The sequence below is a fragment of the Scyliorhinus canicula genome, chromosome 18 (assembly GCF_902713615.1).
Source record: "Scyliorhinus canicula chromosome 18, sScyCan1.1, whole genome shotgun sequence".
NCBI classification, from domain to species: domain Eukaryota; kingdom Metazoa; phylum Chordata; class Chondrichthyes; order Carcharhiniformes; family Scyliorhinidae; genus Scyliorhinus; species Scyliorhinus canicula.
Window position 1 is genome coordinate 120,453,531 of NC_052163.1, and position 25,637 is coordinate 120,479,167.

General features: G+C 47.9%; 1 protein-coding gene across 1 annotated transcript in view; it reads right to left on the reverse strand.

Moving 5' to 3' along the window:
* Positions 1 to 25,331, reverse strand: part of LOC119953024 (spindlin-1-like) — a 94,270-nt gene extending 68,939 nt beyond the window's left edge. The window contains exon 1 of the mRNA XM_038776798.1: positions 25,228 to 25,331. Coding sequence (XP_038632726.1) covers positions 25,228 to 25,256 — 29 coding nt within the window. The 5' untranslated portion in view covers positions 25,257 to 25,331. The remainder of the gene's footprint in view (positions 1 to 25,227) is intronic.
* Positions 25,332 to 25,637: the final 306 nt, after the last annotated feature.

Sequence of the window (25,637 nt, forward strand, 5' to 3'; positions counted from 1 at the left end):
CACTGTATGTTCTATGAGCCAGCCAATGTTCTGCTCTTCATCTTCTTGATGCAGTCATGAACTTGCACATCTTTTAACTGACATACCTGTGTCGTATCATCGTAATCTAAGGGTCAATTTCCTTCCCAGCATGTCTAGCCATACATGATTCAATTATCACCTTTGCACCCATTTACCATTAATTTGTTGACTAGTTTTCGATCACACTTGACAACCTGAAAACCTAACAAAAGTAGACCAGTCAGCCTCGATGCAGGGTGGTAATGCATAACTGTACTGTTTACTTCCAGGGTCAACTGTAGCTCAATAGAAAGCATTATTACCCTGGAGTCAGAGTGCTATAAGTTCGAGTCCCAATTCTGAGGCTGATACTAACCGAGTGATTTTTATTGAAGGTCAGTGAAGGTTTTCAACAGCAACATATCCGGTTGCAGGAGAACTGGATCCAAGGGTGCACCAAGGTCAAGACCGCTCCTCCACAGCGGGTCTTCTGCTCCCTGTCGACCATCTGCTGCGCAAGGACCAATATGCCGAACGGGTTGGCGTCCCACCCACCCGTCTGCTGCCCTGGGGTAACTGACTATTGAGCTCCTCGCGCTGGCCGCCAACACAGTCCGGGGCAACAGGACTGTGGCATCAACCCCTGCCATCTGCAGCTCGCCATCTGCAATGACGATGACCTCAACAAACTGCCTGCAGGGATCACCATAGCCCAGGGCGCTGTTCTGCCCAGCATCCAGGCTGTTCTGCTGCCCAAGAAAACTGACACCTCGGAAAGGAAGGGGTGGGGGTGCGAGATGAGAAACTAAAGTGGCGTGGAACTGGTCAGACCAATGAGTTGGGAGTTATACCAATATTACATCACCTAGAATGATATGGCTCGATCTGGAGGGATTTAACCTCCTTCCTTTGCCGAAATTATGGACTTCTTTGGATATATACTATTCTTCCTAATGACCACTTGTAGACATGTACTGACCCTTTGGATTGGTGCAGTGAAGATGTGATAGTCCTCTGTATTGACACATAAATGTTCTGCTCCACTTTATTACTAAACCTGATTGCCAAATTTATGTTGACACTATTGTCACAGTGACAGAGGGACTTGTCCTTCACCCTTCATCCCCCATGCCCATACTGACGTGATCTTCCGTTCTTCATCTGTTCCATCCAATTCTCAGGAACACCATCCATACAGTCATTCCTTGAAAAGCCTACCCAACACCCAAACTGCTGGAGACACCTCTCCTAGTCACTCCCTCCCTCCTTGTCTGTTGCATCTAACTATGAAGCACCTTGAGGCATTGATAATATCTAAGCAGGGGGAACAAACACCCAGAATGTGGCTGCACATGCATCAGTATCATCTCACTGCAATTCCGGCACTCGAACATCTTCTGCTCTTTATCAGATCAGCGAACTAAAATTTGTTAAAAGCTTATTGCTCACAAGATGTGCATTTTAATTTGTTTTTCAAATACAAGAAAAGCGCTGGTGAGCAGTGAAACATACTCCATTCCTACTGCAGTTGGCCTTGTGAAGAATGGCTTATTATTACAGTACAATGACCTTTCTGAAGGATGTGGTTTACTGAGTAGTCTGTTTATGTATAGCTATACACTACATGTTCTCCTCGAGGCACGGTGCCTATAGGCTTCAGGAAGATTTATAATTACAGTTGGTTCAAAAAATATGCATTTTATAATTCTCCCAAAAATGCATCGGAGTTTTTGTTGCTGTATTTATGTAAAACATAAGTTTATTTGGTGAAAAACAGTCTTACAGAAGAGGTAAAATGATGTGCTGTCAAAGAAAAATGTAGAAAAATGTCTGTGTTTGGAAAGATTATAATTTCCTGTTGCCCTAGTGCTATGCTCTTATCAGCTTTCGACTCACCCATGTCTGTACTTTAAACTTTGGATTCTAAATCTATGATTTTTACAGTTGCTGTCATGCTGTTATGGAAAGTAAATTAGGTTCCTCCAGTGGCCCCGGCAACATTTACCTCACAGCCAACATTGCCACGGACCATTATCTGGTCAGTATCACATTGCTGTTTGTGTGGTTTCATTGTCCCTACGGTTACTTCAATTCAGAAGTGCTTCACTGGTTCTGAGATATCCCGAGGTTGTGGAAGACACTAGACAAATGCAACTTCTTCCTTCAACCCAGATTTGTTACGATTGTACACGGATCTTACATTTGGTAAACTGAAAGGTTATGGTCCCTGAGCATTGAGCGCAGTCCCCATGATTAGTCTTCATTTCAGGGAGACCATTCCGACAGCGCAAAACAAAGCTAAAGTAGCATGCAGCCAAGTCATGCAGGCCGCAACGTTCCCAGATTCAATGTTCCGTGTGTCCCAAATTCTCCCCCCACCCCAATTATCTCAGGTAGGCTTGTAAACTGACTCCTGGCCCCAAACCTGGTCATAAACTTATTATCCTCAGCCGAGGTCAGGGTGGGCAGATGAAAGAATTGGACTTGCCCCACGCAGCCAAATAACCAACTAAGACACCCTTGTCCACAGTCGCTCATGAAATACCGACTGCTGTGCCTTCTGGTTTCACATAAGTATGAATGATCACACACCTTTTCCCGCTGTGACCCCATTTTAATGTTTCACATTTGGCGTTGGCAGCGATGGGGCCTCAGATCTCATAGTTCCCCATGTGGTTTCTGGACTAACACATTGTTATCTAGCACATGACTGCAGCATGACAGTGAAATGTGGCATCTTGGGCTTTACATTCTCATAACAATTAGTTTCCGTCTCTTTTTTCTTAAATGTTTTTTATTGGATTTTTGAACAAAGTATATTTACTGTTATGTACACAGAATAAGAAATACATAGAAGAGAAGGACACACCCAAACATACCAGAAAAAAAGTAATAAAAATAAAAAATAAAATAAACAAGTAAATAGAATAACTGGTAGGGTATTGTGCACCAGCTCAAATGCAGCAACTCTGTACAGTGGGCAAGATTATTTACAACACACAAGTAGGCAACTGTTTGTGTGTGTGTGTGTGTGGGGGGGGGGGGGCTGGCGACTGGGGAGGTAAATATACATTTGGGTGCCGGTAGTTTCTACCTCTTGACCAATAATAAAACAGCAACACTCAGGAGAGGATTGGATGGTGACTGGTATTTAATGGAACTGGACTTCAGTCAAGAGTCAACGAGGAAAGAAAATTAGCGGGAAACGGAACTGTACTGATATCAGTAAAGTATATAATCAAATATCAATGCACTTCCTTTGTAAAGTACAACAACGGAATGTCAGCACTACCGCAGTCCATCCAAATCATTTAGTTTCATCCTGAAGACACTTTGTCAGCCAACTCCATTTATACAATGCACAGAAAATTGAATTGAAATTGCCCCGTGGTGTGAAGAATGCACACACTGGTAGAGAGCAGATTGGATTGATGAGGCAATAACGCTTCAATCCTGCAGCTCATGTTATCCAAACACTTTATCGTCACCCTGTCCTGTCATTTACGGGGTACAATGGCAGAGGTTTTTGGACGAGTAATCCAAAGGTCAGGAAGAATAACCCCAAAAACATCCACAAAAATATGATTTTGAATTCCACCAGCATTGTTTGAGAATGTGAATTTGGTTCAAATAAAAATCTTACATAGTGAAAATGTCGGATTGTCATAAATATCCAACTGGTTTACTGACGGCCTTAAGGTTCTTAGCCATGGGGTGGCACGGTGGCGCTAATGGTTAGCATTGCTGCCCCATGGCGCTGAGGACCTGCGTTTGATCCCAGCCCCAGATCACTGTCCGTGTGGAGTTTGCACATTCTCCCCGTGTCTGTGTGGGTCTCACCCCACCATGTGCAGGGTCAGTGGATTGGCCACGCTAATTTGCCCCTTAATTGGAAAAATAATAATTGGGTACCATTAAAAAAAAGGTTCTTACCCACTTCGAAGTTGTCACAAAACTTATCCTATTCCCATCCTAATGCAGATTCTGGCGTACCTAACCCAAGCTGACACTTCATTGCAGCTGTGAGGGTACAGGCCGACATTTCCCCCTCAACTAATATCACTACCTTCTTTGGCGATCATTCGTGAACGAGTACGATTGTCCAAATATATTGGGTGATCAACTCACTGCTGTGTATTGATTTTGCTCTGTATAAGTAGTCTGCCACATCACAAGAAGGGCATTTCTAAAATACGTTGTTGACCGTAAAGAGCTTCAGGATGCTCTGAGACTGCAAAAGCATTTACTGTAGATGGGGAGAGGGTTATGTAGTGGCACGGTCACAGGACTAGTAAGCCAGGGGCCCAGGCTAATGCTCGAGGACACAGGTTCAAATCCCACCACGTCAGCTAGTCTCTTAAATTTATTTAATTACTAAATCTAGAATTGAAAGCTAGTCTCCGTAATGTTGCCATGAAATTATCTGCTCGTTGTAAAAACCCATCTGGCTCACTAACGCCTCTTAGGGAAGGAAATCTGCCGTCCTTACCTGGTCTGGCCTACAGGCGACTCCTAACCCAGAGCAATCAGATTGACACTCAACAGCCCTCTGAAATGGCCGAGCAAGCCACTTAGTTGTACCAATTTGCTACGGATACCAGATACTCAATGGTTCAAGTCGGCATCTCGCCATCTTTGCAAAGACAATTAGAATTGTGCAAAAGATGCTGGCCTTGCCAGTGGTATCCAAGTCCCCTAGCCGACAGCGCCAGCCGATCCCGGGCAGCCCCCTCTCCTGACTCGGGAGGAGAACACCTTGGAGGAGAGCTCTGAGGTTGCCACCATAATAGTTGCAGCACAGCTGTTATCCCCACTCTCCACCAGTGCAGATACGTACACCTCGGTGAGACATGTGAGTGAACAGGCTTTTGGAGTACAATCTGGTGAGCACCACACCATGGACATCAGGTGTAGGCAGGTGAGGCTGCGGTTGGAGGGCTGCTGCATCCCAGGTCCCGGCTGGGTCACAGCTTGATGCTGAGCCTCTGGAACAGGGTTACCCGGAGCTGATGGAGAAGATAGGGGGCGGCCGGAACATTCAGAGGGAGATGTCAGCATCACTCCAGCAGATCCATAGCCGATTGGAGGAGTCCCACAGGCTATAAGCGCAGGAGATGGTACCGGCAATGCGTGGCACCGAGGCCAACATTGCTCGGGTGGCGATCGCAGTGGAGAGCTTGGTGCACGACGTCACGAGTGAAGGTGTCCAAGGCATCGCTTAGTCGGTGACGCCCATGGCCCAGAGTCTCGTCAGAATGTCTGCAATGATCTCACCTCTCCAAGCTAAAAAACAAATTATCTCTGCAGGTTGCAAAGCACAGTAACTCTCCAGGGACTTACCCAGTCAAACAACAGTCCATTAGCCCAGACTGAAAAACACATTCCATTGTCAATTGCACCTTCTGGCTGCTAAAAGCACCCAGGCCCTGCTTTTAACCCATAAATTACCCAATACTTAGAATCAAACATTCCTAAAGTCTTCTAGTCATATTGGCCCATTTATACTAGCCCATCCCAACAGTGTAGTCTGTGATTGGGTTGGAGGCAAAAAGCAAGTAGCCCATTCCCCAGTAAGTATTACCCCTTTCACTGAGCACCATGGGCCGGAAAACTGGCTAGAATCACTCCGGACTTTTTCCTCGAAGGTCTCGGGTGATTCTCCGTTTTCCAGGGGGCTAGCAGAGCCCCAGCGTGCATCCCGCAGCTTTGGTTGCCAGCAGGGCCCTGCTAGCCACACCACGCAGCCGCTCATCCGCACGCGGCCGCTCATCCGCACGCGGCCGCAAGCGGGTCCGCGCATGTGCGCGGCAGCGGCCCACCTCGATGCGGGCGCTGCCGACATGGCGGAGCCCGTGTGGAAGAAGGTAGGTCCCTCCCAGATCGCGATGGCCCACCGATCAGTGGCCCCCGATCGTGGGCCTGGCCACCACTGAGCACCCCCTCCCCGGAGTCAGATACCCCCGCCCTCCCACCAGGACCGCCACCGCGGGTCCCAGCTCCCGCCGGGTGGTACCACGAGCAAACCACACCGGCGGAAGTTCGGCCGGTCGACCGCGGAGAATCGCCGCGGGGGCCTGTTCCAACGCCCCCCCCCCCCCCCCGCCCCCGTGTCGACTGCGCGCGGGACTGGCGGGCGCGTTTCTGGCGCGGTGGGTTGGAAAATCCCGCCACATATTTACGGAATGTATTACTTTACAAAGTCCTGAAAACAGAACTGCACTGGGACTGTCCTCATTTAAAACCGGGCTCACTTGACAGCAATCGTTAGCAGTAACTCTGGCTGAACCCCATCACCAACTTTTACTAGTGCACCACAGAAAGCATCCTATCTGGCTTCACAGCCTGGTATGGCAGCTGCTCGGCCCAAGACCGCAAGAAACTACAGAGTCGTGAACACAGCCCAGTACATCACACGAACCCGCCTCCCATCCATTAATTCCATCTACTCCTCCCACTGCATGGGGAAAGCGGGCAGCATAATCAAAGACCCCTCCCACCCAGCTTACTCACTCTTTCAAATTCTTCCATCAGACAGGAGATACAAAAGTCAGAAAACACGCACTAAAAGATTCAAAAACATCTTCTTCCCCACTGTTACCAGACTCCAAAACGACACTCTTATGGACGGATCTGATCTCTTCACACATCTTCTCTACTGAGTAGTGCTACACTTCCATATGCTTCACTCGATGCCTGTGCCTATCTATTTACATTGTGTATTTTACATTTGACCTCTTATGTATTTTCTTTTAATGTACGTAATGTACGTAATCTTCTCTTGCACACAGAACAAAACTTTTCACTTTACCTCGTCACGTGACAATAAACCAATCCAATCCCTCTAGTCCAGGAGTGATACAGTGAACTGTAAGGTAACCTGGGATCCTGTATGGGTGGTCTATTTGTCTGATAAGCCACTGGGGAGTTACAAAAATTGAAGTCCTTGCCTTATTATTATTTTCAGTTCTAAAATTCTGTTGCAAGCTTGCTCCACCCCTTCTATCAATGAATCGCCTTTCACAACCTTAGAGCATCCAGTCATAACAAAGAACAAAGAAAAGTACAGCACAGGAACAGGCCCTTCGGCCCTCCAAGCCCATGCCGACCATGCTGCCCGTCTAAACTAAAATCGTTTACACTTCCTGGGTCCGTATCCCTCTATTCCCATCCTATTCAAGTATTTGTCAAGATGCCCCTTAAATGTCGCTATCGTCCCCGATTCCACCACCTCCCTCCGGCAGCGAGTGTCCGGCCCCCACTACCCTCTTGTGTCAAAAAACTTGCCTCGTACATCTCCTCTAAACCTTGCCCTTCGCACCTTAAACCTATGCCCCCTAGTAATTGACCCCTCTACCCTGGGGAAAAGCCTCTGACTATCCACTCTATCTATGCCCCTCATAATTTTGTAGACCTCTATCAGGTCGCCCCTCAACCTCCATCGTTCCAGTGAGAACAAACCGAGTTTATTCAACCGCTCCTCATAGCTAATGCCCTCCACACCAGGCAACATCCTGGTAAATCTCTTCTGCATGCTCTCTAAAGCCTCCACATCCTTCTGGTAGTGTGGCGACCAGAATTGAACACTATACTCCAAGTGTGGCCTAACTAATGTTCTATACAGCTGCAACATGACTTGCCAATTCTTATACCCAATGCCCCAGCCAATGAAGGCAAGCATGCCATATGCCTTCTTGACTACCTTCTCCACCTGTGTTGCCTCTTTCAGTGACCTGTGGACCTGTACACTTAGATCTCTCTGACTTTCAATACTCGAGGGTTCTACCATTCACTGTATATTCCCTACCTGCATTAGACCTCCCAAAATGCATTACCTCACATTTGTCCGGATTAGACTCCATCTGCCATCTCTCCGCCCAAGTCTCCAAACGATCTAAATCCTGCTGTATCCTCTGACAGTCCTCATCGCTATCCGCAATTCCACCAACCTTTGTGTCGTCTGCAAACTTACTAATCAGACCAGTTACATTTTCCTCCAAATCATTTATATATACTACGAACAGCAAAGGTCCCAGCACTGATCCCTGCGGAATACCACTAGTCACAGCCCTCCAATTAGAAAAGCACCCTTCCATTGCTACTCTCTGCCTTCTATGGCCTAGCCAGTTCTATATCCACCATGCCAGCTCACCCCTGATCCCGTGTGACTCTACCTTTTGTACCAATCTACCATGAAGGACCTTGTCAAAGGCCTTACTGAAGTCCATATAGACAACATCCACTGCCCTACCTTCATCAGTCATCCTTGTGACCTCTTCGAAAAACTCTATCAAGTCAGTGAGACATGATCTCTCCTTCACAAAACCATGCTGCCTCTCACTAATACGTCATGCAGCAATGTAAGAAAGCATGGCTTCCACTTTAAGAAGAAAATTAGATTGATGACCAGATCATGTTGGGCCGAACATCAATAACTCCATTGCTCTTTTTTGATTAGTGCCTGGCCCATTTAATTGTCCGACTGCTGCTTTCACAATTATTTATGGAAGTTCATTCTCAACTTTAATTTGTGAAGCAGGAGGCTGTTGATGAACTCAATGCTGATGTGCAATTTGTGCAAGTACTTAAAAAATGTCCTTCTGCAAGCAAGAGTAAATTCAATGCACACAGTGAAAATTCAAAACAAATGCCTCGTGACCCCGGTAGAAATCATTAATATCCAAGTATTAGACAGTGACAGGACTGGCCTATGACATGTTTAAGCAACTCTTGTCACTAACCATCTTGAAACCTGTGGGAACATTACCACTTTAACACTTAGAAAAGGCACCAGCCAATATTTAAGGGGCTGTTTAGCACAGGGCTTAATCGCTGGCTTTGAAAGCAACCAAGGCAGGCCAGCAGCACGGTTCAATTCCCATACCAGCCTCCCCGAACAGGTGCCGGAATGTGGCGACTAGGGGCTTTTCACAGCAACTTCATTTGAAGCCTACTTGTGAGAATAAGCAATTTTCATTTTGACGGGCAGCACGGTAGCATTGTGGATAGCACAATTGCTTCACAGCTCCAGGGTCCCAGGTTCGATTCCGGCTTGGGTCACTGTCTGTGCAGAGTCTGCACATCCTCCCCGTGTGTGCGTGGGTTTCCTCCGGATGCTCCGGTTTCCTCCCACAGTCCAAAGATGTGCAGGTTAGGTGGATTGGCCATGCTAAATTGCCCTTATTGTCCAAAATTGCCCTTAGTGTTGGGTGGGTTACTGGGTTATGGGGATAGGGTGGAGGTGTTGACCTTGGGTAGGGTGCTCTTTCCAAGAGCCGGTGCAGACTCGATGGGCCGAATGGCCTCCTTCTGCACTGTAAATTCTATGATAATATTACTGAGGTCCCAGGTACAGCTAAAATGCTGCTGCCCGAATCCTTGCTCATGTCAACTCCCATTCATCCATCACCTCTACAAAGTTTGCACCGGTTTCCAGTCCAGCAAACTGTTGTCAAAATTGGAATTCTTGTTTTCAAATTTCTCCACTGCCTCATTCTTTGCTACGATAGTCTCCTCCAACTTTACAACTTTCCAAGATCTCTGCAGTGCTCCAATTCTAGCCTCTTGCACATTCCTGATTTCCATCGCTCCATAACTGGCAACCAAGCCATCAGCTCCCAAACCCTGAAATTCTTTCCCTAATTCTTATTCAATGCGCTCCTGAAAACCTACCCCTTTTGGTCACGGCTTAATATCCCATGCAGCTCCTTGTCTAATTACACCTGATAACATTCCTGTGAAGCACATTGGGATGTTTGCAACAATGAAGGCGCGAAGTAGAAGCGTACATCAGTATTCTTTGTTCAGGATGGCATGTGGCACAATGGCTAGCACTGGGGCTGCAGCACTGAGGACCCAGGTTTGAATCCCGGCCCTGGGTCACTGTCCGTTTGGAGTTTGCACATTCTCCCCATGTCTGCGTGGGTTTCACCCCCACAACCCAAAGATGTGCAGGTTAGGTGGATTGCCCATGCTAAATTGCCCCTTAATTGGAGAAAACATAATTGGGTACTCAAAATTTATTTTAAAATAATATTCTCTTTTCAACTGCCTGTGTTCCGCAAACTGATATCAGGCAACTGATCAGACAAGCTGCTCAATCTGACACGTCTCCAGGCAAAGACCAAGGTCTGCAGTGATACACTTCGCAATTTCCTGTTTGCTGATGACCGTGCAATGTGGCATGGTCTGTTCTCCGACGCATGCGACAACTTCAGTCTTACAATCAGCATGAGCTGAACTGATGTACCATACGAGCCCGCTCCAGGAAAGCCCCGTCTCGAGCCCAAGGTTTCAGTCCGCGACCAGGATGTGTCAGCAGTGGAGAAGTACCCTTATCTCAGCAGCATTCTCTCTCTCTCCCTCTCGCGAGCTGTTTGCATTGACATATGAGACATAGGCAAGTATTGCCAAAGGAAGTGCAGCCTTTGACAGACTTCTTGTGAAAGAAGAGTAGTGGTAAAAATACCACGAGTAGGAGTGGTATTTTTAAGGATAGACCTGCAGGCCTCTATTACAAAGGTGTTTACAAGTGGTTAGGGTAGACTGTCCATTTGCCCGCGCTATTGGTCGATGATGTCATCAAGACGTCATGTGATTGAACTTAAAGTGAACTTGTTCCAGCTAGGTACAAACATAAATACACAACACTTTCCTCCCCTTTACATTCAAGGTTCCTGTAATGAAACAATAAAACATGAACAATTAATAAGCAAAACAGTCCATAAGTGGACATTTCAGAGGAGCTGATTGCTGTGTGGTTGTCGGTGAACCTCAGGTGTCTGCTTTTTCATGTTGACTACAACCTCTGGTATTTTTGGTTTAATTTGGATGATGTCTGTGGCTGTCTCAACCTCGGTCAACCCAGTTTTCGGAGGTTGACTCGGCGTTGAAGTGTCTTCAACTGCGGCACCGTCTTCCACAGTTGTTTCCGGTACCGTCAGGTTCTCAGGAATGTCCAGGTCGTCACTTGGCTCAGTTCGTTGCGGACTCTCGGTTGACTCTGCCTCTGGCAAACTAGTTCTAGTTGCTGCAAGTTGATCTAAGTGTGCCTCCTCCACATGACATCGCCCTGACTTTGAACAGTCTAGAAGATCAGTCCCGTCTGTGCTAAGGCAGTGGCAGGTATCACTGATGGTATAATTGCTTGTCCGTATTTCCCACCCTTTCGGGGGGAAAAAACAGGGCGTTTAGCCCTGTTCTCACAAAGACCTGACTTTGATGTTTCCTCTCAACAATTTCTCTTGTCTTGGGTGACTTCAGCGCAACTGACATTTTACCACGAGTAACGCCAGTAGAACTTTCTGTTGCCGAATGTGTTGTATTCTTGTATGTCATCAGGAATTAGTTTTGTCAGGGGCAGCACGGTGGCGCAGTGGTTAGCACTGCTGCCTCACGCCGTCGAGAACTCGGCCCCGGGTCGCAGTCCATGTGGAGTTTGCACATTCTCCCCGTGTCTGCGTGGGTCTCACCCCCACAATCCAAAAAAGAATGTGCAGGGTAGGTGAATTGGCCACGCTATATCGTCCCTTAATTGGCAAAAAAAAAAGATATTGGGTACTCTAGATTTATTTATTTTTTTTAATTTTCAAAAAGAAATTAGCTTTTTCATTGAAGACAATGATCCTTGCTCACAAGTTACTTTCAATGAATGCTTCATTGTCTGAACAAACGTTCCAGCCAACCCAATTGACGCAGGATAATAAGGAGTGGCTTGGACGTGCTGGATTTCGTTCTCCTTCAGATAATTGGTAAATTTTTGCAAAATGAACTGTGGCCCATTGTCGCTAACAAGTCGTTCAGGGTAACTGAATCTTGCAAAAATCTCACCCAGTCTTTCTACTATTCTCAGAGGATGCAATAATAATAATAATAATAATAAAGTTTCACAAGTAGGCTTATCATCATAATGGCAACTTCAGGCCATTTCGAATGCACATCTAACAATGAAAAACATTCGTCCTTCGAATGGTCCGGCATAATCTATATGAACTCTTTGCCATGGCCCTTCTGACCATTCCCATGGTTATAATGACAATTGAGGACCTTTACATGCCTGCCTTCTCCTCTATTTTCCTATCTCCTTCCCCTTAAACCACTTACATTAACGGGTTTGAGGGCCACCGTCTTGACCAGCCTCTCCAATTCTGTCTCGACCCTCGGACTGATGGCATATGGCATTGACTTTGCCTTTAAGCATCTTCTTTGGCTTTCGTCTTTAATCTTTAGCTTGATTGGAGATCGCTTCCAGGCTTCGTTGGAGATCTCTGCCATGCTTCCCAGCTCTCCATTAAAGACCATGGCATGTTTCTTTAAAAGATTCGGTATTCGAGCTTCGAACTCCGACATGAGATTCCCCTCGACCTGGTTTAGCTTTAATCTCCTCAGCCACGTTCTCCCCATTAGGGGTGGATGGTTACCATTAACAAATGTGCAGGGAGGGGGCGGCACGGGGGCGCTGCTGCCTCACGCCGGCGAGGACCCGGGTTCAATCCCAGCCCCAGGTCATTGTCCATGTAGAGTTTGCACATTCTCCTCGTGTTTGCGTGGACCTCATCAGATGTGCAGAGTATTTTTTTTATTTTGAGCATCCAATTATTTTTTTTTTCCAATTTAGGGGGCAATTTAGCGTGGCCGATCCACCTAAACTGCACATCTTTGGGGGCAAAACCCACGCAGACACCAGAGGAATGTGACATAGCAATCCAAACTTCCAGACTGCCTTGATCCACTGCAATTCGCATACCGCCACACGGACAGTGACCCAGGGCCGGGATCTGAACCCGGGTCCTCAACGCCATAGGCAGCAGTGCTAACCACTATGCCACGTGCCACCCATAAGATGTGCAGGGTAGGTAGATTGACCAAGCTAAGTTACACCTTAATTGGAATTTTTTTTTTAAAACACAAGCTTGCAGTCTGTACGTTTTATCTGCACATTTACATTGACACGGCCCCTTATCGGAACCACGCGTAGCATGTTTAGTGTTACCTTTTGAGGGTTTTAAGGTGATACATCGTAGCTTCTCTTGGTAAATAGTTTCTGGTATCAACTAAACTGCTGCTCCAGTGTCCACTTCTACTTTCACCAGTTCTTTGTCCAGTAAAGGAGTGAGCCAGTAATGTTTGGCTGTGCCTGCCATGACCAGTGTGTTCAATGACAGCTCATCGTGTGACTCAGGTCCTTTCTCACGCCTTTTTTGCATCACGTCAATCCTCTTTCCTCCGTTCAGTTTCCCATTTGATATTTTTGGTTGTTGCTCTTTATAATTTTCGTTTGGAACTTGTTGTTTCTTTCCCCAACACGCATGTTTGATGTGCTCCTGATAACCACAATTTATTGATTGATGTGATATATTGTCATGTGTCCCAAGGTACAGTGAAAAGTATTGTTCTATGTACAGTACATACAGATCGTTCCATTCATGGAAAAAAATATAGGATGTACATAAATACACCATGTAAATACACAGACACAGGTATCGGGTGAGCTACAGAATGCAGTACTACTCAGTCGATAAGATGCGTGGAGAGATCAGTTCAGCCCATAAGAGGGTCGGTCATTCAGGAGTCTGGTTACAGTGGGGAAGAAGCTGTTTTTGAACCTGTTGGTGCGTGTTCTCAGACTTTTGTATCTCCTGCCCAATGGAAGAGAAAATAACCCGGGTGGAAGGGGTCTTTGATTATGTTGCCTGCTTTCCCAAGGCAGCAGGAGGTGTAGACAGAGTCAATGAATAGAAGGCGGGTTTGAGTTATGGACTGGGCTATGTTAATGACTATAGTTTCTCGTGGTCTTGTGCATTGCCATACCAGGCTGTGGTGCAGCCAGATAAAATTGGTAAGAATCAATGTGAGCATGCCAAATTTCCTCAATTTCCTGAGAAAATATAGGTGCTGTTGTGCTTTCTTGGTTGTAGTGTTGACGTGGGTGGAGCCAGGAGGAGCCAAGAACTATGTTTTGATATGAGCTTGGCTGGGATTGTGGTGTTGAAGGCGGAGCTGTAGTCAATGAATGAGTTTGGTGTAGGAGTCCTTGTAACGAGATGCTCCAGGGATGGGTGTAGGGCCAGGGAGTGGCATCTGCTGTGGACTGGTTGTGGCAGTATGCGAATTGCACTGGATCAAGACAGTCTGAAAGTTTGGAGGTGATGTGTCTCATGACCAACCTAGCGAAGCACTTCATAATGACATTTGTGCAAATGATAGTTGCCTCAGTTCCTGCCTTTTACATCTTTGCACATCGATGGCAATTCCGAACTTATGTACGGGTCTCAGCTGACATTTTAGGGATTCGCGTGCTCAGACTTAATTATTGGGCTTCCTTAATTGCTAATTCCTTGGCGATCAGGATTTCTAAGGCCTTCTTTAGGTTTAATCTGCTTTCTGTTGACAGCATTTTTTGGATAGCTTTGCTTCTTAACCCGCACACTAGTCGGTCTCTAATGGTGTCGTTCAAGATATCTCCAAATTCACAGTATTCAGCTAATTTCTTCAAAGTAGCTACGAACTGTGTGGCTGATTCACCTTCTTGTTGGCTGCATTTATGGAATTGGAACCTCTCAGCGATGACCAACAGTTTAGGTGAGAAGTGGCCCAGCAATATCGTCACAAGCTCATCATTGATTTTTGAACCTGTTTTTTCTCTCTGCACCAGACTTTGCAAGAGGTCGAATTCTCCCACCACCCCACACAATCATAGAATTTATAGTGAAGAAGGAGGCCAATTGGCCCATCGAGTCTGCACTGGCCGTTGGAAAGAACACCCCTACGCCCACACCTCCACCCTATCCCCGTAACCCCACCTAACCTTTTTGGACACCAAGGACAATCTAGCATGGCCAGTCCACCTAACCTGCACATCTTTGGACTGTGGGAGGAAACAGGCGCACCCGGAGATAACCCACGCAGACACGGGGAGAACGTGCAGACTCCTCACAGACAGTGACCCAAGCCGGAAATCAAACCTGGGACCCTGGAGCTGTGAAGCAACCATGCTAACTACTGTGCTACCATGCTGCCTGCCACAGTGTACTCAGGAAAGCGGGGACTACAATATCTACCACAACTTTATTTGCTTAGACAAAATAACCAAATCTTTCAGTCGATGACCTCCACTGCTCAGCGTGCTCATCATACAGTTCCACAGCGCCAAACATTCCCACCACTTTTACTGTGGAAAGGGCTTGCATAAGCACGATGCACCATGAATTCTTTAGCACCACCTTGCTTTTGTTTTCAAACATAGTACCCTTGAGTTCAGCCTGTTTCCTTCTGCGTTTTGAAACACCCCCAGCTCTAAACTACTGTTGCAGGCTCCTTGCTAATCACAGTGCTCCCTGTCCGTCTGGGCAGAGCACATGGCTGATGTTGTATCCTCCAAAATCTACATTTAAATTTTGATTCATTTGATGTCTGCTACCAATATTTGGCACCCCTCTGCCGCCAGCCTTGGTGCAGTGACGTTTTTTTTCGATATTTTGGTTTGCTTCTCCAGGTGTGTCCCAGCGTGGTTACGATCAACTAGCCACCAGTTTTCTTTCTGGTATTTTTTAAGGTATAGGCTTGCAGACCACGATGCCACAAAGAAACAAGAGCTTTAGCGGAAAGGTGTTTGCTGCACAGGCTGTTAGGATAAGCTGCCCGTTAACCCGCGCAAACAGCCGATGATGTCACAATACATCACGGGATGGGACTCTGGTGACCTTGTTTCAACCAGGAAACATGAACACACACCAGTCTGCATACCAAACTGAAAATCTATGGAGCCCACTTTGCTCAACGCATGCAATACTGTGTGCACTTGCGCCATGCCCAAAATGCTCAACCACTTTAGCTTGTGCTGCCTTTGGCAACTTCTGAAGATCAGATGACAGGACGATACAGACAGCGAGGTGCTCACCCAAGCTGGTATGGAAAGCGCTCATCCCGTATTAAAACCATTGCAACTGAGTTGGACTGGTCACGTAATGCCTAACACTCACTTACCAAAGCAAATCTTCGACGGAGTCTGAGGTGCAGTGTCAAGGCAATCAATGGAAATACTAAGAGGGAATCCTGAAGGTTTTACTCGGGTTATCTGATGCTCATTTGAGAGTCCTGGCAGTAGCTCGCCCAGGATCACGACACCCGACTTGTCAAAATAAAATACAGTGCGGGCGGCACGGTGGCGCAGTGGTTAGCATTGCTGCCTTACGGCGCTGAGGTCCCACGTTCGGTCCTGGCTCTGGGTCACTGTCCGTGTGGAATTTGCACATTCGCCCCGTGTTTGCGTGGGTTCCGCCCCCACAACCCAAAGATGTGCAGGGTGGGTGGATTGGCCACGCTAAATTGCCCCTTAATTGGAAAAATTTAATTGGGTACTCTAAATTTATAATAAAAAAATATAAAATACAGTGTGACCTCCTTAGAAAGCGAGGAAAAGAGAAAATGTAAGGAGGGAGAATCCCCATCCAGCAAATCATCCGAGGCCACGATTATGCCTGCTGTACCCCATTGCCAGTGCTTACTGGACTTGTCTCACGAGGTACAACTCCACTGCACAGTATCCAAGAGTTACCGGGACTGGTGAAACTAAATCCCAGCAAGAGTTAGCATCTTGACAACAGTAGGAAAGTGAGATGGGGGTGGCACAGTGGCGCAGTGGTTAGCACTGCTGCCTCACGACACCAAGGCCCCTGGCTCGATCCCAGCCCCTGGCCACTGAAATTTCCATTCTCCCAGTGTCTGCATGGGTCTCACCCCCCACAACCCAAAAAGATGTGCAGGGTAGGTGGATTGGCCACGCTAAATTGCCCCTTAATTGGAAAACAAAAAGAATTGGGTACTCTAAATTTATTTTTTAAAAAGGAAAGTGAGAAGATGAAAACCAATCAGTTTGGTGAAGTACTAAACATCCCAGAAATAAAGCACATCACACAAGCTCAAGACATCCAAAGTGACTAAATTAATAATTTTCTTTTGAAGTGCAGTCAAAAAGTTGCAATTTTAGGAAGCCACATTTCACACAGGATAGACAGCAATGAGATAAATAACCAGACAATCTGTTTAAATTTTGTTAGTTGAGGGATATATAGGCCAGGAGACAGAGACAACTGCCCTGTTCTTCAAATAGACAGGAAAGAAAGGTGGTTTAAAAACCCCACTGAAATACCAGCATTAAACTCCATAAGATACATGTTCTCAATTTCAAAAGGTAAAGAATGCACATTTTACTCAAACCGCATACTGGTGCAAATGCCTTTAATCCTAAAATTGCCAAGAATTTAGAAGGTTAAGGTTAAGAACCAATTTCTTGATTGAAGTCTTCAAGACATTAAGGGGAACAGACAGGGTAGATAAGAAAGAAACTATTTCTGCCGGTTGAGAAGTCAAAGAGGTCGATTCTAAAAATTAAAGCCAGACCTTTTCGGAGTGAAACACGGAAAGGCTGATAGAAGTTTGGAACTCTTTCACGAACAGCAACTGATACTAGATACGGATACTGCCATGCCATGGGCAGCATGGTAGCACTGTTACTTCACAGCGCCAGGGACCCGGGTTTGATTCCCGGCTTGGGTCACAGTCTGTGTGGAATCTGCAAGTTCTTCCCATGTCTGCGTAGGTTTCCTCCGGGCACCCCGGTTTCCTCCCACAAGTCACAAAAGATGTGCTTGTTAGGTGAATTGGACATTCTAAATTCTCCCTCAGTGTACCCAAACAGGCGCCGGAGTGTGTTGACTAGGGGATTTTCACAGTAACTCCATTGCAGTATTAATGCAAGCATACTTGGGACACTAATAAAGATTATTGTTATAAATTCAGATTTGAGACTTATAGGTTTTGTTAACTGGAGGTACAACTGGAGGCTGGGTGATTTAATGGAGTTCTTGTATCTTGGTGAGGGTTAAGTTCACAGTGAGGGGAGCAACTGATGAGTTATATTGGAGATGGCTTCTGTTTATGTTGCATTTTTAAGATCTGCTCACTGTTAGTAGAGGTATTAAGGGATATGGACAAAAGAAGGTATGTGGAGTTTGGTGACAGATTAGCCAAACTTTCACTGAAACAGGGCAGCACGGTGGTGCAGTGGTTAGCACTGCTGCCTGACAGCACCAAGGACCCGGGTTCGATCCCGACCCACTGTCCGTGTGGAGTTTGCACATTCGCCCCGTGTCGGCCCACAACCCAAAGACGTGCCTGGTAGGTGGATTGGCCACACTAAATTGCCCCTTAATCTAAAAAAAAAAATCTCACTGAAATGACAGATCAGGCTCGAGAGGCTAAATGGTACACTGAAACATTTGTCTTTGTGTAGATAGTTCATGAAAAAGAATGATTTGGTTTTATGGTTACTGTTGAACTGGAATTTAGTTTCCCTACCCGCTCTGTGCCTGGTGTCCTCTGAATTCGAAAGTCAGTCAATCTAATAATTCAAGCTTCACGTTTGGGGCGGCCCATTATGCAGGAGCTGGTGTGGAGTGAGTCTCTCCGGAGCGTGAACACGACATCACCCTGCGCGAGGTTAAGGTTGATGCAACTCAAAGTGTTGCTCAGAGCGCATCTCACCAAGGTCAGAATGAGTCATTTTTTTGGAAAGGGTTGAGAAGAGGTACTCGAGGGGGCCTGAGAGCCATACCCACACGTTCAGGTCCAGCCCCAAGTTGGTGGGTTTTTGGGGGCCTTTTTCTTTTTAATAACACCATCTCAGCAATTTTAAATGTGGATTTGGAGCCCTGCCCAATGGTAGCGATATTTGGGGCGTCAGACCAGCTGGAACCGAGGACTGGGGTGATGGCTTTTGCTTCATTGCTGGCTTGGCTACGGCTCCTGCTCGCTTGGAGACAGTCGGCACCGCCCAGTGCCGCAACATTGCTGGATGATTTAATGGAGTTCTTGTATCTTGGTGAGGGTTAAGTTCACAGTGAGGGGAGCAACTGATGAGTTATATTGGAGATGGCTTCTGTTTATGTTGCATTTTAAGGATCTGCTCACTGTTAGTGGCGGTGGGGGGGCTCTGTTTTTGGCCAGTTGGAGTCTGTTGAGAGTGTTGATACAGTGTTTGTTGTTTTGATTTATATTTCATATAAAATGTTTTTAAAAAACTAATTAATAGAATTCATAGCATTTACAGTGCAGAAGGAGGCCAATTGGTACATCGAGTTTGCACCGGCCCTTGGAAAGAACATCCTACCCAAGCCCACACCTTCACCCAATCCCCACGCCTCTACCCTATTCCCGTAACCCCACTGAACCTTTTTTTTTGGACATTAAGGGCAATTTAGCATGGCGAATCCACCTAATCTGCACAGATTTGGACTGTGGGAGGAAACCGGAGCACCCGGAGGAAACCCACGCAGACACAGGGAGAGCGTGCAGACCCCGCATAGACAGTGACCCAAGCTGGGAATCAAACCTGGGAGCCTGGAGCTGTGAAGCAACAGTGCTAACCACTGTGCTACCGTGCTGCCCCATGTATATTTTTTAATTTTATAGAATATAGAACAGTACAGCACAGAACAGGCCCTTCGGCCCTCGATGTTGTGCCGAGCAATGATCACCCTACTTAAACCCACGTAACCCGTATACCCGTAACCCAACAATCCCCCATTAACCTGACACTACGGGCAATTTAGCATGGCCAATCCACCTAACCCGCACATCTTTGGACTGTGGGAGGAAACCGGAGCACCCGGAGGAAACCCACACACACACGGGGAGGACGTGCAGACTCCACACAGACATTGACCCAGCCGGGAATCGAACCTGGGACCCTGGAGCTGTGAAGCATTGATGCTAACCACCATGCTACCGTGAGGCCCCAATTTTGGCGCAGCATGGTGCCTAGCACTGCTGCCTCACCATGCCAGGGACCCCGGTTCAATTCCAACCTTGGGTGTCTTGCGGAGATCCCACGTTCTCCCTGTGTCTGCGTGGGTTACCTCCCACTATCCAAAGATGTGCAGGTTTGTTGGATTGGCCATGCTAAATTGCCCCTTTGTGCCCAAAAGGCTAGGTGGGGTTACTGGGATAGGATGGGGAATGGGCCTAGGTAGGGGGCTCTTTTGGAGGGTCGTTGCAGACTGGGTGGACCAAATGGCCTCCTTCTGCGTTGTAGCAATTCTATGATTCCCCATCCCCAGTATTATTTACACCACTCAATGAAAATACTGAATCATTCATCCTGCAGAGCAAAATTGATGCCAAATTATCGGTAATATACTGCACATAGCTACACCTCTAGCAATAACTCAAATATATGATTAACTTCCAATACTGCAGGGCAGCACGGTGGCGCAGTGGTAGCACTGCAGTCTCACGGCGCCGAGGTCCCAGGTTCAATCCCGGCTTTGGGTCACTGTCCGTGTGGAGTTTGCACATTCTCCCCGTGCTTGCGTGGGTTTCGCCTCCACAATCCAAAGATGTGCAAGGCAGGTGGATTGAACACGCTAAATTGCCCCTTAATTGGAAAAAATGAATTGGGTACTCTAAATGTATATTAAAAAAAAGAAAAATTTCTAATGCTGCACCGGACATACAAAATAACTCTGGAAACAAAAATAGAATTATAGAATTTACAGTGCAGAAGGAGGCCATTCGGCCCATCAAGTCTGCACCTGCCCTTCGAAAGAGCACCCCACTCAAGCACACACCTCCATCCCCTTTTTAAAAAAATAAGTTTTATTCAAATTTTTCAACAAATTTTCTCCCAACAATAAAATAAACAAGGCATAGAAAAAACAGAAAGAAAAGCCCCTCCCCAATACAAAGCAATAAATTAACAAAAAAGAAAGTAACAAACATATAGTTGTAAAAACAAACCCCCTTAACAGACCCATAATACACCCCCCCCCCCCCCGGGTTGCTGCTGAGATTGACCACCCCCTAACACTCCGCCAGGAAATCAAGAAAAGGCTGCCACCGCCGGAAGAACCCTTGCACCGCGACCCCCTCAGGGCAAACTTGACCCTTTCCAGTTTGATGAACCCAGCCATGTCGTTAACCCAGGATTCCGGGCTCGGGTGCTTCGCGTCCCTTGACTGTAGAAGAATCCTACGCCAGGCTACTAGAGACGCAAAGGCCAGGGTACCGGCCTCTCTTGCCTCCTGCACTCCCGGCTCCGATGCTACCCAAAGATAGCGAGCCCCCAGCCCGGTTCCACCATGGAACCGACCACCTTGGACAAGGTCCCCGCCACCCCCTTCCAGAACCCCTCCAACGCCGGACACGCCCAGAACATGTGGGCGTGATTCGCCGGGCCTCCCGAACACCTCCCACACCTGTCCTCACCCCCAAAGAACCGGTTCAGCCTGGCCCCAGTCATGTGCGCCCTATGCAGCACCTTCAGCTGAATTAAGCTGAGCCGTGCGCAAGAGGACGAATTCACCCTCCCAGGGCGTCCGCCCACGTCCCCTCGTCGATCTCCTCCCCTAACTCTTCCTGCCATTCGCTTTCAGCTCCTCCACCGAGGCCTCTTCCCCCTCCTGCATCACCTGATAAATTGCCGAGATCCTACCCTCACCGACCCACGTCCCCGAGAGCACCCTATCCTGCACCCCCCTTGGTGGCAATAGCGGAAACTCCGCCACCTGCCACTTAACAAACGCCCTAATCTGCATATACCTGAAAGTATTCCCAGGGGGAGACTCCACTTCCCCTCCAACTCCGCTAAGGTCGCAAACTTTCCGTCGAGGAAAAGGTCCCCCATCCGCCTGTGCCTGCCCTATGCCAACTCAAAAACCCACCATCTATTCTCCCCGGTGCAAACCGGTGGTTGCCCCGTATCGGGGTCCAAACTGAGGCCTTCACTTCCCCCCTGTGCCGCCTCCACTGTCCCCAAATTTTGAGGGAAGCCACCACTACCGGACTTGTAGAATACCTTGCCGGGGGGAGTGGGAGCGGGGCCATCACCAGTGCCTCCAAACTCTTACCCACACAGGACGCCACCTCCAACCTCTTCCATGCGGCACCCTCCCCCTCCATCACCCACCTATGAATCATTGCCACATTCGCAGCCCAGTAGTACCCACACAGGTTGGGCAACGCCAAACCATGTATCTCCCTACCTCGCTCCAGGAATACCCTCCTCACTCTCGGGGTCTTCCGCGTCCACACGAACCCCAGAATACTCTTATTAACCCTCCTAAAAAAAGCCTTCGGAATCAAGATGGGGAGACACTGGAAGAGAAACAAAAACCTCGGGAGCACCGTCATCTTAACCGACTGAACCCTGCCCGCTAAAGAGAGCGGCAGCGCATCCCACCTCCTAAACTCCTCCTCCATCTGCTCCACCAGCCTCAAAATGTTTAGCCTATGCAGGGCCCCCCAGCTCCTAGCTATCTGGACGCCAAGATATCTAAAGCTCCTCTCCGCCCTCTTCAATGGGAGCTCCCCCATCTCCCTCTCCTGGTCCCCCAAGTGCAGCACAAACAGCTCACTCTTCCCCACGTTGAGCTTATAGCCCGAAAAGTCCCCAAACATCCTCAACACCTCTGGCATCTCCCCCGCCGGATCCGCGATGTACAGCAGTAAATCATCCGCGTACAGCGACAACCGGTGCTCCTCCCCCAGCCCGCACAATGCCCCTCCAGTTCTTCGAATCCCTCAGCACCATGGCCAGGTGTTCAATCGCTAACGTGAAGAGCAGGGGAGACACGGGCCAGCCGAAAGTCCGCCGACCTCCTCCCATTTGTCACCACGCTCGCTACTGGGCACTATACAGCAGCCTCACCCAGCTAATGAATCCCTCACCAAACCCAAATCTCCTCAACCCCGCCCACAGGTAGCTCCACTCCACCCTATCGTAGGCTTTCTCCGCATCCATCGATGCTACTATTTCCGCCTCCCCATCCGCCGACGCCATCATCATAACATTAAGAAGCCGCCGTACATTGACATTCAGCTGCCTCCCCTTCACAAACCCCATTTGGTCCTCATGGATAACCAGCGGGACCACATCTTCCACCTTCCTAGACAGTATCTTAACCCAGTAACCCCAATTAACCTTTTTGGCAACTAAGGACAATTTATCATAGCCAATCCACTAACCTGCACATCTTTAGACTGTGGGACGAAGCCGGAGCACCCGGAGGAAACCCATGCACACACGGGGAGAACATGCAGACTCCACACAGACACTGACCCAAGCCGGGAATCCAACCTGGGACCCTGGAGCTGTGAAGCAATTGTGCTAACCACTATGCTGCCATGCTGCCCATTCCATTCGCTTTGGACTAAGGTGCAACAGTTTAGCTTTGTGTTTTTCTAAAGAGCGGCACAGTGCTTAGCACTGCTGCCTCATGGCGCCGAGGCCCCGGGTTTGATCGCGGCCCTGGGCCACTGTCCGTGTCGAGTTTGCACATTCTCCGTGTGTCTGAGTGGGTCTCACCCCCACAACCAGCACGGTAGCCTTGTGGATAGCACAATCGCTTCACAGCTCCAGGGTCCCAGGCTCGATTCCGGCTTGGGTCACTGTCTGTGCGGAGTCTGCACATCCTCCCCGTGTGTGCGTGGGTTTCCTCCGGGTGCTCCGGTTTCCTCCCACAGTCCAAAGATGTGCGGGTTAGGTGGATTGGCCATGATAAATTGCCCTTAGTATCCAAAATTGCCCTTAGTGTTGGGTGGGGTTACTCGGTAATGGGGATAGGGTGGAGGTGTTGACCTTGGATAGGGGGTAGAGTGCTCTTTCCAAGAGCCGGTGCAGACTCGATGGGCCGAATGGCCTCCTTCTGCACTGTAAATTCTATGTAATCTATGTAAACCCAAAGATGTGCAGGTTAGATGGCTTAGCCACACTAAATACCCCTTAATTGGGAAAAAAATGAATTGGGTACTCCAAATTATTTTTTTCTTCCAAACTTTATGCCTTTATATTATTCTCCAATCCTAATATGTTTGACATAGAAAGTAATGACAGTGGAGGGAGGGATGGGTGATCAAATGCAGTGCAGACCTGCAAAGTGTGAAACTGGTGCTAATATCCATTTGAAATGCGTCCACTCAGCGTCACCGTCACCATGGTGAAGGGAGCCAAGGATTCCGCCAGAGATTACTTTTTCCAACCCCAACGACGCGAGTGAAAAAGCAGCATTACAGGGTAAAGACTGTGATGAATGCACCTCTCCCTCCCCCACACATCCCCCAATAAAAGGGGGCAGGAGACACAGGCACGATTGGAACATTCTGCACAAGACGCCTCTTGCAAAAGAAGCACCAACTTTTGCAGAATTTTTTCCTTCCCCCCCCCCACCGTGCGTTGCAGGAGTCTCCGCCTTGTTGTAACAAAAGCCACTGTGCAGCCGCAAAACAGGCCCAATCTTCATGATGCAACTGCAAGCCCCGTTGCAGGAGCAGCATTCAGCCCATCCATTAAAAAAAAAGATCAACACTCCTGAGCGAGTCCACACATATAGGTCCCCTCCCCACCTTCACAACAATACTGAGACAGAGAGGGCCCCGAGTGAATGGGGCGGGAGGGCACAAATGGCATTGATCAGCAGCAATTGTGGCTTTTGTGAACATGAGTCAGGGGGACTGGCCCACAGACACACAGAGAGACGTGGGTTTGGCCTGACTCCATTACACGACGCATTTCCTCAAACAATAAGGCCGCCTTTTACAGGGGAAGGGAGGGGACACATTTTCAACACTTATTTTTAGATAGAGACACAGAAAACAAGGAGGCCAGACGCAGGAAAATCACGTGAAAGGAAAAGAGAGAGAGAGCACTGCACCAAGAGGCGTCCGCAAATACACGCTGGCACCAGATAGCAACTGTATCTGGGGGATGGGAAGCCAAGGAGAAACTAGTCACAATCCGACACAATGTTTCTTTTCCATTCACCATTTCGAACACGAACTAAAATTGTTACCGAAAAGAGCAACAATGTTTCCCCGACGTTCTCCTCCTCAGGATTTGCCACAATCCTTTTAATTTTCAGGAAAATTCTTCAGACTTTAGTCCCCCCCCCTCTCTCTCTCAACAACATGAAGCTCGGAGGAGCAACGAGAGGGAGGGGGTGGGGGGCATTGACATGAAGGAAGCAGCCACAAAGGCCAGACATTTTGGAAGTTAACATCTTATACACACACACACACTCGTCCCCCCCCCCCAAATGTTTTTTTTCCTCAACATTAATCAAGAGGTTTGCAATTTTTGTTTTCACCAGTCGAATGGTCTCGGTGCATTCAACAACGTGCAAAGATGAGGAAGAAAGTGTTGAATTGGAAGGGAGAGAATTGCAATCTTGTTTTTACCTGCAGTTTCTGACGCTGCCCTCACGCATTCATTTTTGCTAGCGCAGAAAAAAAAGCCACCCAGAACCCCGGGGGCGGGCGCGGACGGGAAGCGGCAGTGCGCAGACGCGGCAAGAGGGGGCCGCTAGGCACGCCGGGAGTTGTAGTCCACATTGCCCATGCCCATCAGTCCACATTGCCCACGCCCACCTCTCCATCCCCAACTCATCAAAGTGGTCTGGCTGGCCTCTGGGGATGAGGGCCTTCCAAGTTATTATTGGGGAGATGGGAGCCAGCTGGATTCTGCATGGAGCAGAGCAGGTTAAGGCCAGATTTGAGCAAAGGCTTTGGAAATCCAGGCCGATAAATCAAGGCAAAATACTGCAGATGCAGGAAATCTGAAATAAAAACGAAAATGCTTGGAAAAACTC